Here is a 15697-nt window from a genome sequence, read left to right as displayed (position 1 = left end):
GCCGATTTTTTAATACTTTGTTGACGTTTGTTGCTTTTTTTACACCGTAATTGTCACCTTTTGCAATGTAGTTTCGTACAACATGGTCAGATCTTCCAATTTTTCTTGCTATTTCTCGTATAGAAAGTGCTGGTGAGATTTTTGAGCGACGATATAAATTAATTTGTATTTTTTCAGCACCTGTCAAATACTTTCCTTTAGGCATTTCGTAAAATGCAATAAAAATGATACTGGCAGAGCAAAAGATCAAATTACACTAAAATTTATCAATTTATTTGTGTGAAAGTGATTAAAAATCAATAATTACCGTTATTAACCTGATTGCGTCTATAGATATATTCCAATTAAAAAATGTGCTTTTGTATATCAAACATACTCTCATGTTAATAAAGACACATAGAAAAAATTTTTGTATGATTTTTATTAGCCCACACCAAAACAATTATTTTGATAATAACTTACATGCATATCAGTTGACAATACATAGAAAAAAATTAAGATAAAGAGAAAAAAATTGATGCGTCTAAACGAATATGCCTCAGTGTATATATTATATATGTATAAACTTGTTTTTAATTGATTAGTATTAAAAATAACTGAAACAATTTTTTTTTTAATTTATTATGACAACTTCATGTTTATGAAAGAAACGAATATATAATATATATATATATATATATATATATATATATATATATATATATATATATATATATATATATATATATATATATATATATATATATATATATTAGTATTAGTTATAGTATTAGTTTCTGCTGTGACTGGTATTGCTACCAGTGAGTGTGATTTTATACACACTTTGACAGCTGAGTCTCGTGATGGTTTGACTCCCATCGATCAAGTCTTGCTTTATATGAATTTATTGAAGTAGCTTTGACAACAGTTTCTGGCAGTGCATTCCAGTAATTTGCAGCTCGATTAAGTAAAATGTTTTCTCTGTATTTATGTTTCGAAAAGTGTCTTGAATATTTCAGAATATGGCCACGAGTACAATTTGATTTAAAGGAATGATTTTCTGTAAATTTAATTTTATCGTAACCATTGAAAATTTTATACAGTTTTATTATGTCCCCTCGTTGTCTTCTTTTAACAAGTGAGGGCATTCTAAGACAAGCTAGTCGATCTTCATAGCATAATTTACTGATTTGAGGTATTAATTTAGTGGCACGACGTTGTACTTTTTCTAAAATGACAATATCTTGTTTTTGATAAGGAGCCCATACGGGTACAGCAAACTCAAGAAGTGGTCGGATGAAAGTAAGATAAAGAGATTCTAGCAGTTCTGCATCAAATTGAACAAATGATTTCTTTATAATGCCCAGCATGCGATTTGCTTTGCTTGCACTCGATAATACCTGATTTTTCCATTTCAAGTTATCTGAAAAAATCACTCCTAGGTCTCTTTCAGAATCCGATGTATTGAGTTTACAACTATTTATATAAAATGGATATCGTTTATTTTTAAAGCCATAGTGCATAACTAAACACTTTTCAATATTAAAATTAAGTAACCAGTCTTGTGTCCAAGCATATGCAGAGTTCAAATCGCATTGAAGTTTATTATGTAACTTATCAGAAGAACTAATTGACATGATTTTGGTGTCATCAGCATACAATTTTGAAGTATTTTTTAGAGACTCAGGAAGATCATTTATATAGAGTATAAACAGTAGTGGACCCAATACTGAGCCTTGAGGAACTCCACTGTACACCTCGGCCCAAGTTGAAACATAATCTCCCATAACGACTCTTTGCCTTCTATTAGACAGGAAAGCTTGAAACCAATTAAGTGCCAGGCCATTAATACCATATGCTTTAAGTTTCGAGCCTTTGATATGGAACAGTATCAAATGCTTTTACAAAATCAAGTAAAACTACATCAACAGGAATTCCTTGATCAACGTTTCTTGTAATATAATCTAGAGTTTCAAGTAAATTGGTCGTGCATGACCTGTTTTTAACAAACCCGTGCTGTTCATTAGCTATAATATTATTTTCGTGAAGATATTTTTCTAACTTGTTTTTTATTATTCTTTGAAGTATTTTAAAACTAATACAAGGAAGTGATATAGGTCTATAATTCCCAGAATCAGTTTTGTCACCTTTTTTATTTAGTGCAGTTATATTTGCTGAACTAAATCGATTTGGTAGTTGACTTTTTTCTATTGACTCCATAAAAATTAGTGTGAGAGGAAGAGCAAAAGCAGTAGCACAGTTTTTTAAGATATATGGATGTAATTTGTCAACTCCATATGCTTTGTTTTGATCAAGATTTTTAAGCCTTTCAAGAACATCATCATAATGAATATCTTCAGGAATTAAGTTAAAGGTGGTATCATTTATTTTTGTTTTAAAAAATGGAATGCAATTTTTACTTTCTTTTACAAAAATGTTTTGAAAGTTTATATTCAGTAGATCAGCGATTTTTTTAGGATCGTGAGTTATTTCACCACTTGGTTGCCTCAGAGCTTTTATAGAGTCTTTTACATATTGTTGAGAATTCATATATCTATATAATAATTTTGGGTTCTTTTTAGCTTTATCAACAATCATTAACTCATACTTTCGTCTTACTATGGAAATTTCAATTGAAACTCTTTTTGACAATTGTTTATAATTACTACAAAGATTTGAGTTTTTCCATTTACTTGAACAATTTATGTATCTTAAATTCTGCTTTTTTCTAATGAGTGAGATTAGGTCTTTGTTAAGCCACATTTTCCTAGATGATGAATTTACAAATGAGGTATTTATAGGTACATATAAGTTACATGCTTCTTCAGTATTATAAATTAACTCATCATACATTTCTTGAACACTTTTGGTATGAAAACACTGAAGCCAATCAACATTTGTAAGGAAATCTCCAATACTATTATAATCAGCTTTTCTATATACAAATTTATTTTCCTCTGTATTTACATTCTTTGTTTTACTTTTAAAAATAAAATCAAAACATAGTATCAAATGACCTCTGGTTATGTTTCCTAAAACAAATTTTCTATCGATGGCACTTATATTTGCTGACTGAGTGGTGAATATTAAATCTAAAATGTTTACGGTAGATTTATTTGTGGTTTGAAATGTTGGTAAATTTATATGCTGATATAAGTAATTGTCATTTATTATTCGATAGAAATCATGCTCAATGCCTGATGGTCTTTTAATAGAGTTTATAGATCCATTGGACCAACTTATCTCAGGAAAATTAAAATCTCCAACTATAATTAGATCTTTAAAATCTTTTAGGTCAACATATTCTCTTGCAGTTTTAAATACATTTTCAATATCTGTCATATCCATGAAATCACAAGGTCTATAAATGCATCCAAAGAGATATTTATCATGGCCAAACTAGACAACAGCCCAGACATGCTCTATTTGACTCAATGTAAATGCATTGTCATTAAGTTCATATGAAATTATTTTGGAATCAATATAAATACATACACCTCCACCTCGACGACCATCACATCTGTCTTTTTTATATAAACAATAACCATCCAAATTGCAGAGAGAAGTAGGTTTGAACCATGTTTCAGTAATGCTAATAATTGTAGGATTGTAAGTTGCAACTACTAGTTTAAACTCATCAAATTTGTTGTCAAGAGATGTGGCATTTAGGTACATGCAATTTATTTTTTCAATATTACTCATAGATAACAGACGATTAGCCTTACTGCCTAAATTCGATTGGTTTCTTTTTAAATTTTTGGATCTGATTTCCACGGATACCATACCAAAAGGGGTCCGTCTCCTTAAGGGCATTATTAAGTTTATTTCGTTCTGTTCTGAGTATGAAATCCTGTTGACGTTCAGCATCTGTTAAATCTGGAGATATGCAGATATTTTTAAAACTTGGAAGCAATTTTAATTTTTTGGATGAAATTAGTATTTTGTTTCGTAGATTGGAATCAGCCAAGTTAACCAACAACGGACCTGGCTTGTCGGAAATTTTACTTCTTAATCGTCTCACATTTTCAAAATTTATGTCTTGAACTCCAATTTCTGTAAATATTTCCAACACTTTCGCTTTAATTTCAACTACTTTATCGTCTAAAGAAACTTTATCAGATTCTGACGCTCCATAAATAATAATGTTTTTAGCTTTCTTTTTACGTTCATTTAATTCATTTATAGTAGAATTTGCTATTATAAGTTGATCGTTTGGTTTCTTAACTTGTTTCCCTGATTTTTGAACTTGAATCCAATCATTTGTGCTTGATTTATTATTGATATATATATATATTTATATATATGTATGCATGTATATATATATATATATATATATATATATATATATATATATATATATATATATATATATATATATATATATTATATAAAAACATATATACATATTTTTTTTTGTTTCTTTCTTAAATAAGGAGTTGTCATAGTAAACTTAAAAATAAACTTGTTTTTAATTGATTAGTATTAAAAATAACTGAAACAATTTTTTTATTTCATTTATTATGACAACTCTTTACTTACGTAAGAAACAAATATATATATATATATATATATATATATATATTATATATATATATATTTTTTATTTATTTATTTATTTTGTTTTTGTTTCTTTCGTAAATAAGGATTTGTCATAATAAACTTAAAAAAAATTGTTTCAGTTATTTTTAATACTAATCAATTAAAAACATGTTTTTAATTGATTAGTGTTGAAGTTAAAAACAAAAAACCATTCTTTTTCATTATGTTGTATTATAATAGCATGGATGGACTCAGAAAAATAAACTAAATACATCATATAGAGTACAAGATGTTAAGAAAAAAATTCTTCAAAGGGTATGAAATTACTCAATTTTCAGGACTGGAAACCATGATATCCCATAATGTGCACAAAATGGCTTTTGCTGACTTGGAATCCATTTTCTATGAGATTCTACTACTAGGTGAACATTTTAAAGATATAACACACTTTCACACTTCGTTCTGTTGCTTCATATACCACCTGATGTTTGTCGCCAATCACTTAAATGTTTTGGTAGTCTTTCCTATTTATCCAATTATGCGTTAAAAAACGGAAGAATTTATAAAATGCTCAAATTCAAAACCAAAAATGCTTAAAAATCTGAATAAAACTGGCCCAACTAGGCCACTAGAGAAATATTATACTCTATTGTAAGAGGAAGATAGGGCTTGTCGTATCCCCCAAAATTTAAATACAACTCTCTTTGTTACAGAAATGTTTTCAAAGATAAAGATGGATTTCCTCATTTCCTCTTTGGTTTATACTACTATCATAGATAATAGTAGTGCAAACAAAATAAACTTCTCAGATAAGTTTATAGTTTGCCAGGTGAATGCCATGCAAGCATTTTCAACTATAGTTGAGCTATGCTAAACAAATTTTTCCATATTTCCCAATAAAATCAAGTCATTCACTGGTGCGCTACCTGGTTCAGGACAAACAAACTACTACTGCACATAAATTGAAACTGTGAATACAACAAACGGCTCCACTTTTTTTATTATTTTCTTTGATCCGTCTAAACAAAATCACAATCTTTAAAGTATAAAGCATCTTACTTGTCCACTTTTTTTTTGTATTCACTTTTTTTTGTGAATGGCAATAATGGCAATGGTTTTGTGACTAGGATATAGCATCTTCATGGTTTTTGGTTCAGATCGACTAGTTATTATGAGCAGACAAAGCTAAACCAGCTCTTTGTAGTCACTTCATTTGAATGATTGTGTAAAATATCTTTTACTGGCATTCTTCTTCCATTGACATTATATGAGGGTGATAATACTTTGCTTATTTATCTGATGACTGTTGAAGAAAATGTTTCTTGAACCTAGAGAAAAAGTAAAAAAGATATAGTAAATGAATGTTAATTGTTGTAAGTTAAAACCTTAAGTAGTAAGTTCACTATTTTCCAATTGTATAAAGTAGGTATCTACTACTTGTAATTGTATGATCTTCATCCAGATATTTTGTTTTTAATTAATTAAGCTTACCTGAATTTAATGAAGTTGTATTGAAAACCATGTCAATAATATTTTTTTCACTGTTTCAGCAGCTTCAAACACAAGAATTGACAATCGGTCATCAATTACTTTGGAATCAGGAGTTCTATCCCAATGCACCAGCATTTTCCCCGATAGCATCTAATTTTTTTTTATCTTCTCACTTATTTTGGGTACAATCGACGGTTTTTACCAGTGCGTTTTCCTCACTTTTAGACATAGTTTGTAAGCCTAACCTCCCACTTGCTGCTACTAGAGAGTACAACAATTGGACTAATTTGGGCTGATAAGATGTTTTTACGGATATTGCATGAAACAAGGTTAAGGTTTCTCAGTATGTTATGAGGAACAAAGATAAATATGCCACATCTAACTATTCTGTGGCTTCTCTTTTGTGCTCTGATGCTAACTACTTCAATATTCTCATCCTCACAAGAGCTACTGCTTCAAGATTTATTCTTTCAAAAGTACATTTACATGGGTTCATTTCTTACGCTTCAAATTATTATTTCGTCTTATTATTTTCTTTTTTGTCTATTCTGTGGCTACTTTATCCATCCAAATATAAGTTGCTACACAACATACTTTTCATAAATTTAGTATCAACATCCCCCCAATTTTCGTCAACGATTGCTGCAGTAATTGCACAAAACCCCCCAAAATAAGCAGGTAAAAGAGTTTTTACCGCCTAAGTTTTAGTAAAAACAAATAAAAAAAGGCAAAATGAAAATTTAGTAACACATTCGAAATGAATTTCATAAGTGTTTTAAACTATTATTATTATTTATTTATTTATTTGTATTTGAAATGTACAAAATGTTGAGACAGGTAGTTACTAAAGAAATTTTATGACACCAAAAAAAAAAAAAAAATTTAATATGAGTAAATGTGCGAAAACCAAGTTAGATGGTTGCGTGACAATTTAAACATACTTTTTTAAATTCGATTTAAATACTGGCAGTGAGGGCGAGTTCACTATGCGATCAGGAAGTGAGTTCCATACTTGAATGATTCTTTTGATGTAAAAAAATCTTCTAGTATCATTAATGTATTTATTACGTGGAGTAAACTTTTGTAAGGGCGAGAGTATGCTATGCTTGAAATAATTAAATGTATGCGAGAGTATGCTATGCTTGAAATAATGATAATAATGAAACAAATATTCTTTTAAAGTTCTAAGTTTAAAGTCTTATGTGCTAGTGTTAACAACTGACAAGTTTAGCCCGTTAAAGAGCATCGTAACTCACCGTCACGAACCAAAATAAGTGAATTTAGGAAAAACAGAATAATATTTAGTAAAAATCAGAGTTAATTAAATTCAAAAGATAACAGAGAAATGCAAAAAGACCGGTCATTAAATGCAGACAAACCGGTCATTAAAGAATTAAAAAAACTAAGGGAACTTTCTTATCTTTTTGGACTTTAAACTTTAGATATGCAGTTTTTTTCAGTCTTTTTTTTAACTGTTTCACATGCTGAGATTTGTTAAGATAAAATATCTACAAGCATAAGGAACATTAAACATAAGACTTTTTTGAGCTAAAAACCTCCAGCTTTATTTGTCTTATTTTCATATTTTTAGCTCTTGGTTTTTAATGTCACATTTCTTGTTTTATATATTGATCATTTATTGCACGTGAAAACGATTTAACACAATTTATTGTGTTAACACAATTTTTTGTGCTAAATCGTTTATTGAAGGAGATTATTTACTGAAGTTAACGCTTATGACGTCTTAATCGTTTATTGATAAAATAGTTTGTCGTTTATTGAAAAACAGAGACACCGTGCAATTTTTTAATAAATTAGGATTAAAATTAAAATTTAAACAAATTAGAATTAAAATTGATCACTGTAGACATTAAACTTTAGCAGTGTCAACAAAGCGTTGTTTTTTTGGTATACAACACCAAGTTAATCAATTACGGATTCATTTTTATTTGGTACTTTAACGTGACGACGCTTTTGAAACTCGTCTATTTATTTGAACTTTTTAAGCCCTTAATCTTGTTTACAAATTTTAATGGAAGACAAGAACCTAGCTAGTAGGTGTTAGTGGTACTCGCTTTGTCATTTTAAATCTACACCAATTATTTGCTCCCGTTAGTCAATTCAAATAGTGCCACTTACTTATTATGAATATGGGGACAAACGCTGGTAACTTCATGGCAAATAAATTACCACTGTTCTGTGAACAATTACACCAAAAAAATTTTAAGTTAATCAATTGTTTCATCCCCATTTTGCCACATCTAACGATTCCTCTCACTGTTATTTTAGAGTCTGACACGCATTACAATCTAGTTACTTTATTATTAGGACTACAATAATAATTTGTGTAGCTTTGCCACATCTATCACTTAAAAAGTATACATGCCGCATTTGATAACTTTTAAATAATCTGTTGAAAATACGGTTGACTCCTTATCGATTTATTGCGCTTGCAAAACCAACAAAAATAATTTTTCAAAACGGAAATATCTCCGCTGGGTATAAACTGCATGATCTCCTTTAGCAAGGTTAAGGATTTAGGGAGCACTTAACAAGCTCTCCTAATGTAAAAGTTCATCTCTGTCCATTAAAAGTGCTGCAAGCATACCTTTCAATGAGAAAAATCCTCTATGCTGCCACACGTTCCATATTTATCAAAAAAAAATTTACTATCTTGATACTATTGTTTTTACATATATTGTTTTTATTGTTGTTGCCTTATATCAAAACAATTCAGTGGAATTATTTGTTTTATAAAAATTTAGCATATAATTATTAATCAATTTTGTTTAAGGATGTGAAGCATTAGATGATTATTTATTGTGAGTAGTTTTTAGTGATCTTTAAATTACAAGATGGTTGTAACAATAGGTTACATATTTAGATTATAATGCTTAATAATTTTAACAATGTAACTAAAAAAATCTTATATCAGAATCAGAATAAAATATAAAGTTTTTGTTATTGTTGTTATCTTCTAAGTTAGTTATTTTAGGTAATTAAGTTTGTAAATAATTTACCTATAATCAGCGCCGAAATAACAAAAAATAGTTATAACGGGATTTCTGTTTACACACGTAATTTTATTTGAATATAGCAAAATCAACATTAAAATTTATAAATAACCACAACTGCTTATTTTATTACTTGATTTATTATTTTAAATAAGCTGATTGTTATTACATTGTTTTTTAATATTTTAATTTTTTGAATAAATTAGACTCAAATCAAAAATATTGTAATATTTTTTCCAGATGTCGAGTTGTTACGAAACCAGAAAACACAAAGGCTAAACAAATAATGAACTATTCAAATATCTTGAAGGTCTAAAATTTATAAAACTGACTCAAAAGCAAGCTGCTACCAAGTATAGTGTTAGAACGATTTGTTACAAACTGAATGGAAAATACAACTTAAAACCTGTTAAACCATACTTCTTTTCCAAATTTCAGGGTTTTGCTTTTGGTAAATGTAACAACCAATTAAGTGATTTACTGTATATTATGAACTATTTCTTTTGTTCGAGAAGAAAAAAAAACTCATCTTTTCAAAGATATCAGGAGCTTACAAATAAAATTGTGGCAAACATAAAAAAAAAATCTAACCTGCTGGATTCACAAAATCATCACTTGTTAGTCAATACTTGCCAGAGGTTTTAAATAAGTTATTGATCACTGCAGAGCTAAATCAGACTAACAATTTTTAAATAGGTGCGGTGCTTATCTTGTTAATGAACTTCTTACACAATTTAGAGAAAGAAGAGAATCATAATATAAAGAAGCTATAGAAAACACTATAAAAGTTTTTTTTCAAGACAAATATAAATCTTGCAATCGGTAAGAACGAATACACGAAAAACAAAACTTTTTGTTTTAGTAGGTAATGGAATCAGCAAAGAAGATTAAAAAAAAAGTATAAATTCTATCTTTAGGATATATTACATATCCGACCCCTTTAAGGTAGAAAACTATATTAGTAAGGTTAAAAATTATAAAATTGTTGTATGTGGTGTAATTTGCTACCTTAAGCTTTTATTGTTCTACCTTAAAGGGTAGGATACGTGATATATTCTAAAGGGTAGGATACGTGATATATTCTAAAGGTAAGATTCTGATACACCTTTAACGTTGTTTTTACCTTTCATTTTAGTGCGTAGAAGAATAAGAAAAACCTAATAAGAATTTTTAGGAAATTTTAATTTTAATAAAAAATTAATATTTCCTTAAAGGATTTAACAATGACGAAAACAAGCATATTAAAAATGAGTCGATTTAAGTCAACAGTTCTAAAGAATATTTAAGTCACAGTTCTAAAGAAAATTGAAAAGAAATAATCAAATTTCTTTTCTGAAATCATTAAGTAACATTGAAAAATAATTGCGAAAAGAAAAAGAGTTAGAAATCAAACTCACAAAACTGGACATCTGTACAAAGAGAGGAAAATAAGTTTGTTGCGTTTACTTATGAAAATGAACTTTTTTCTGGACAAATACAATCATTAAAGCAAATGGTAATTAAGTCAAGCTAACTTTAAAAATGCTAAAAGCATGAAAATAGTCTAATAAACAAGGAAATTTTTTCTGTATATATGATAATATAGTTTGATACATAAGCTAGGATATATCCTAATACACAAGCATGGATATAGTCTGACACACGAGCATGGATATAGTCTGATATCCAAGCATGGATATAGTCTGATGCTCAAGGAAATGTTTTCTACATTTAGGAACCTTAAAAATAGAACCTTAAAAAACTAAGAAATTTTTTAAATCATGTTAGTTTTTAGTTGTTTTTTTTAATAAAAATCTTTATTTTTCGGTAAAAATCATATTGTCTTCGATCAAAGAAACTTAAGGGGGAAGCCCCCCCTAAACAGAAGAATTAAACATTTTAAACAAAATCAAGAACATAAAACATCAATATAATATGAATAAACAAAATCCTTGAAAAAAAATACGAAATGGTTTTTGGTTGCCATAGAAACCACAAAAACACATAAAAATGGGCAAAAAATGCATTCACACCGGCCGTAAAAACTAAATAACCGTGCAAGATCTCTTAAAAACCTTTTACCAAATGCTTCACAAAAGGTCAAAGGGTGTTTTAATAGCGGCATTTTCCTTTAACTAAAAATCTGAGTGATGTGTGCACATTTAAAGATGGCGAAAATATTTTTTAATAAAAATAAAAAAATCTAAACCTCAATTTAAAAAACTGTTTGTATTAAAACATAGTTTATAATCATAGAAACAACTCCAGAAAATTTCATCAAAATTGGTTAAACGGTTGAGATAGAACGGCCGGCGTGTGAAAAAAGACTATTTTGAGAAAACGCGAAAAGAAAAAAAAATTAGCACATAAAACTTTAAAACTTTAGGTAAAACACAAACTATAGTTAAAATATCTAATAAAAAATATTAGAAACCTCCTGCTTCATACAACTTCCTTTCTTTTTCTTTTTATTTATCATTTTTATTATGTTTTTTTCCACGAATAATTTTTCGTCGCAACTTGTTTTTAGCAATATTCCTGTATTTGGAACGCGACAGTCGTTTATAGTTTAAATTTTTACAACCTTTAAGAGTATATGCTCCTGAAATTATGTCCAAAGATTCATAGACTAAAATCGAGGCTTTTCGACCAATGTTAAAATTAGCCACTGCATCATAAACTCCGAATTCTAATTGGCTGAATGATACAAATTTCGTTTTAGGTAAACGCTCCCAGATAGTTCCATTAAAACTTTCGTTGGTATTTTGTGTCTTACCATGTAAGCACTTTTCCAAATAATCGTCAGCACTGAGTTCTGCAAAGATTGGTTTGATTTTATAAACAATGTCTATTGGTAAACCTGGTCCAGGTGTATAAGTATTTGTACCATTGGCTTTATCTGAATTATATTTGCACCAACTATCAGCTCCGACTGGGCAATGCGGAAAATGTAGATTATTCTCCTTGTTGGAGGCAACATGATAAAGTGATGCCAGAGTACCAGCTTTCATAGATGCTAAATCCTTTACATTAGCATTTAGCATCTATGAAAGCTGGTACTCTGGCATCACTTTATCATGATTATATTTATCATGATTATTTATCAACATTAGCTCTAATTGCAATACCAAAATAACTTTGCAACCGATCAATGGTGGCATCTGTTAATTTACCTCTACCACCAAGGTTTTTAGTTTGTTTTTTTAACTTTCTTAATCTTGTACCTATACGTTTTTGATAATGTCCAACACTCAAGTTTTTTTACTTCAAAATCAGGGTAGACATTCATAACATTTAAATAGCTCTTACTGTCCCCATCACCTAAATATTTTATGTAGCGAAGCTTGCGATCTGTAATAGAACATTCAAATATTTTTTTCATACCAACTGGTTCCATACCCCCAGCAGACCCTTTGTAATCATATGCACACTTATGCACATTTCTCCACTCAGCAAAATATAAAGGTTCACTTTTCTTTTTTGGTTCCATTAAAATACAAGCTTTACAAACTCTACTCATTGGTTTTACGTCCAAAATTTTTCCACCATCAATAGATATTGCAGTCATTACACCATTGTATGATGAAAAACCTCGTCGTTGCCATGTCCCATCACATGAAACACCAGTATCAACAATATCAGTATTGGAATCGTGTCTAATTTCTGCAGCAGCATCACACATAGTTTCTATTGCTACTTTTTTCACAACTTTAAAAATTGTTTTAGCAAGCTTGTCATAGTTATTTCTTGTCATTGGCGGAGGAATATTCATTAAAGAAGTGAATTTTTCAAGTCCTGCATGACCATGTCCCAACGACCGCATGGTGTAAACAACTCGCTTATTTACGTCGTATCCCTGCTTACCACTTTTTTTTGAAGTACAAAAATTTTTACGAAATAAACAATTTGAACATTTTAAAACTAAAAAAGAGGCGAGTCCATGTCGATCTTTCAAGTTATCAGACAACACAAGTGAGTCTTCATTGAAGCACATTGGACAAATGAGTTTTTTAAAAATAACAGATAACACTTCTATATCTATAATTCTATATCCAGACAGTAGAGTATTACAAGAAGATTCGACTACATCAATTTGTCGTATTTTTGAATGTGATGGGATATTTACAATATTATCAGAAGCTTCATTTGGATTTTCATCACTCAGACAGTCAATCACAGTGTCATAATTAAATAAAATATTTACAATTTGAGTAGATTCTTTATTTACACTATCAACAACAACTTCTTCTTCATAAATTAATGATTTTTTAAATGGAAAAAAACTACACCTTTTCCTACCAAGTTTAGTTCGACTTTTTACTCTACAACTTTTTGGCATTCTTGTTAAATTAAATAACTTTAATCTGAGTCTGTTTTTGTCTCCTAATCTCGCTTACTTTTGCATAGCTGAACAAGAGGTATAATAGAATGTAGCATCCTAACTCAAGTTACGCATTTTAAAACAGCTTTTTTTTTTTTTTTTTGTTTTTGAAATTACGACAAAAAAATTACACTTTTGATATATCGAAACATCAACTCACCATTAAAAAAACTAAAATTTCTGCACTTTAGAATAATTTTTATCAAAAACAAATTACATAAATGAGATCTATGGTAATTTTTATGTCTAAAAAAGGTCAAACAATTTTTTTGTTTTTTTTTATGATTTTAGGGGGAGTTTCCCCCTTAATCTGGTGTCTTTAGTTATTTACATAGTTTTCCTAATTATTTTTTTATCTCAACATGTTAAATTCTTTATTATTTAAAATAATTATAAAATTATTATTTCTTATAACTATTAGTCGTTCAAAAACGAAAAAAAAAGTCGTTTAAAAAAGATAAAAAGAGTTTGTAATAATCCGTACAAATCGTAAAGCTATTTTAATTTTTGCAATGTGGTGAAAAGTTAGGTAATTTCCTTGTAACTCTGCATACATTGTACAGCCTTGTTAAGATTTTTTTTTTTTTTTTAAAAAACTTCTTAAATGGTAAAAATAAAAGAAATTATTTAAAATAGTTTTTAATAAGCATAAAATAGTTATATAGTTTTGCCTAATTTTGACTGTATATATAATAGTTTCCTTGGTAATTTGCGGACTTTAAGAGGGCAAGTTTATCAAATTTATCATCTACTCTATTAGGCGTCTGTGCTTTATTGCTTTTTAATGCAAAATTGTTTCTAGTAATATGGTAATGAAATAATTCTATTGAATTTCAATGCAATTCACTATTTATTCTTGGACCACTACAACACTTAGAATAATTAATTTAGTTAGTTGGACAGCTGCAGCGATATTATTCGATATTATTAGTCAAGTTCATTTTATTACTTAATTTCTGCACAGCTATAGGGAATTAAATGTATAAAAATGGTTAATTAATTATGTTAATATATTTTAGTTTTTAAGGCCAAGGAGCAAGGTTGGTGTTTTTCGCAAAAAGATTTCCGAATTTTGTGCTTCAATAAAAAATGAGTTTAAGTGAAGCTGCAAGACATTGCAACATTAAAGAATCAACTTCGCGAATATTTATATTCACTTACCAAACCAAAAAAAATATTCTCAACAGAAGAAGAATTAATTTCAGTAAACAACTTGGCAGATGCTGCAAATATACATTATGTAGGTATGTGCGAATATCCGTTATTTGCCGTAAAAAAAATTTCAAAAACTGTGACCAATTTAATAACTTGGCGAAGACACTATTTACGCCAAACCACATTGTGCCGCTATTTATGAACGAAATTAAATAAAAATTGGTAGTCATTTAGTAAAAAGGTTAGGCTGTATACTCATATATTGTATTTTTGCATTGTAAAATAAAGAAATTTTTTACATAAATAAAAAAATTCTTTATTTTACAATGTAAACTCTCAGTGTTTTTTAACGACCAACAGCTCTGTAAGTTATGGCGGGTCCTTCTTGAAATTAAAGGGTCCATTAGATAATTTATTTATCTGCTGATGATCAAAATTTCAAGTAAATCTGCACACCAGGTATTTCGATGAAATTAAGGATTTCTCACATTTTAATCTGTGTTTCATTATCTCAAGTTTTGCCGATCACGGGATAATTAGTCACAGTTTTCTTAAGTAATTCTTGTACTTAAATTTTGTCACTTAAATGCTCGTAACTTTTTATAGGGTCATTCAATTTTGATAAAATTTTCACCATTGTAACATTAATTAAAAACTCTTTCTAAAGATATGTAACACTTTAATATATAAACATTTTAAAATTTTTACACACATACCTACATTATGGACAGTAAATCATAAAAAAATTGAAACTTCATGGATGAAAAATAAATATGCAGGTGAACAGTGGCTGTAAGATATTTCCAAAAAATATAATAACAAGCTATCTTTACGTAAACCACAACCCACAAGTCTTGGTAGATCTTCTGCATTCAATAGAGAAACCGTAAGAATTGTATATAAAAATTACAAAAATGTTTTAGAACGTTATCATTTTAACCCATCAGGTATTTGGAACTGTGATGAAACAGAAATTACACAGTATATGTACCACCAAAAATTCTAGCTCCAAAAGGTAAAAAAAAAATAGGGAACATGACTAGTGCTGATTGAGGCAATAATGTAACAATGATTGCAGCCATTAATGCTACTGGAAATAGCATCCCACCATTACTAGTATTTCCACGTGCTAAATTTAAAGACTAAATATTAAATTATT

At 28.8% G+C, this 15697-nt stretch overlaps 1 protein-coding gene across 1 annotated transcript; it reads right to left on the bottom strand.

Moving 5' to 3' along the window:
• Window positions 1-1839: 1839 nt before the first annotated feature.
• Window positions 1840-3321, bottom strand: LOC136081192 (uncharacterized). Its single transcript, XM_065798490.1, has one exon. The coding sequence runs from the start codon at window positions 3319-3321 to the stop codon at window positions 1840-1842; it is 1482 nt and encodes a 493-aa protein (XP_065654562.1).
• Between the last annotated feature and the right edge of the window lie 12376 nt (window positions 3322-15697).

Source organism: Hydra vulgaris, chromosome 06, assembly GCF_038396675.1.
Source record: "Hydra vulgaris chromosome 06, alternate assembly HydraT2T_AEP".
In the NCBI taxonomy this organism is placed as follows: domain Eukaryota; kingdom Metazoa; phylum Cnidaria; class Hydrozoa; order Anthoathecata; family Hydridae; genus Hydra; species Hydra vulgaris.
Note: the sequence above shows the minus strand (reverse complement) of the source record. Positions and strands in the feature narration are given on the sequence as shown.

What these genes read in the sequence shown, in the direction of transcription:
- LOC136081192 (XM_065798490.1), bottom strand. Translation starts at nt 3,321, where the DNA reads ATGACAGATATTGAAAATGTATTTAAAACTGCAAGAGAATATGTTGAC.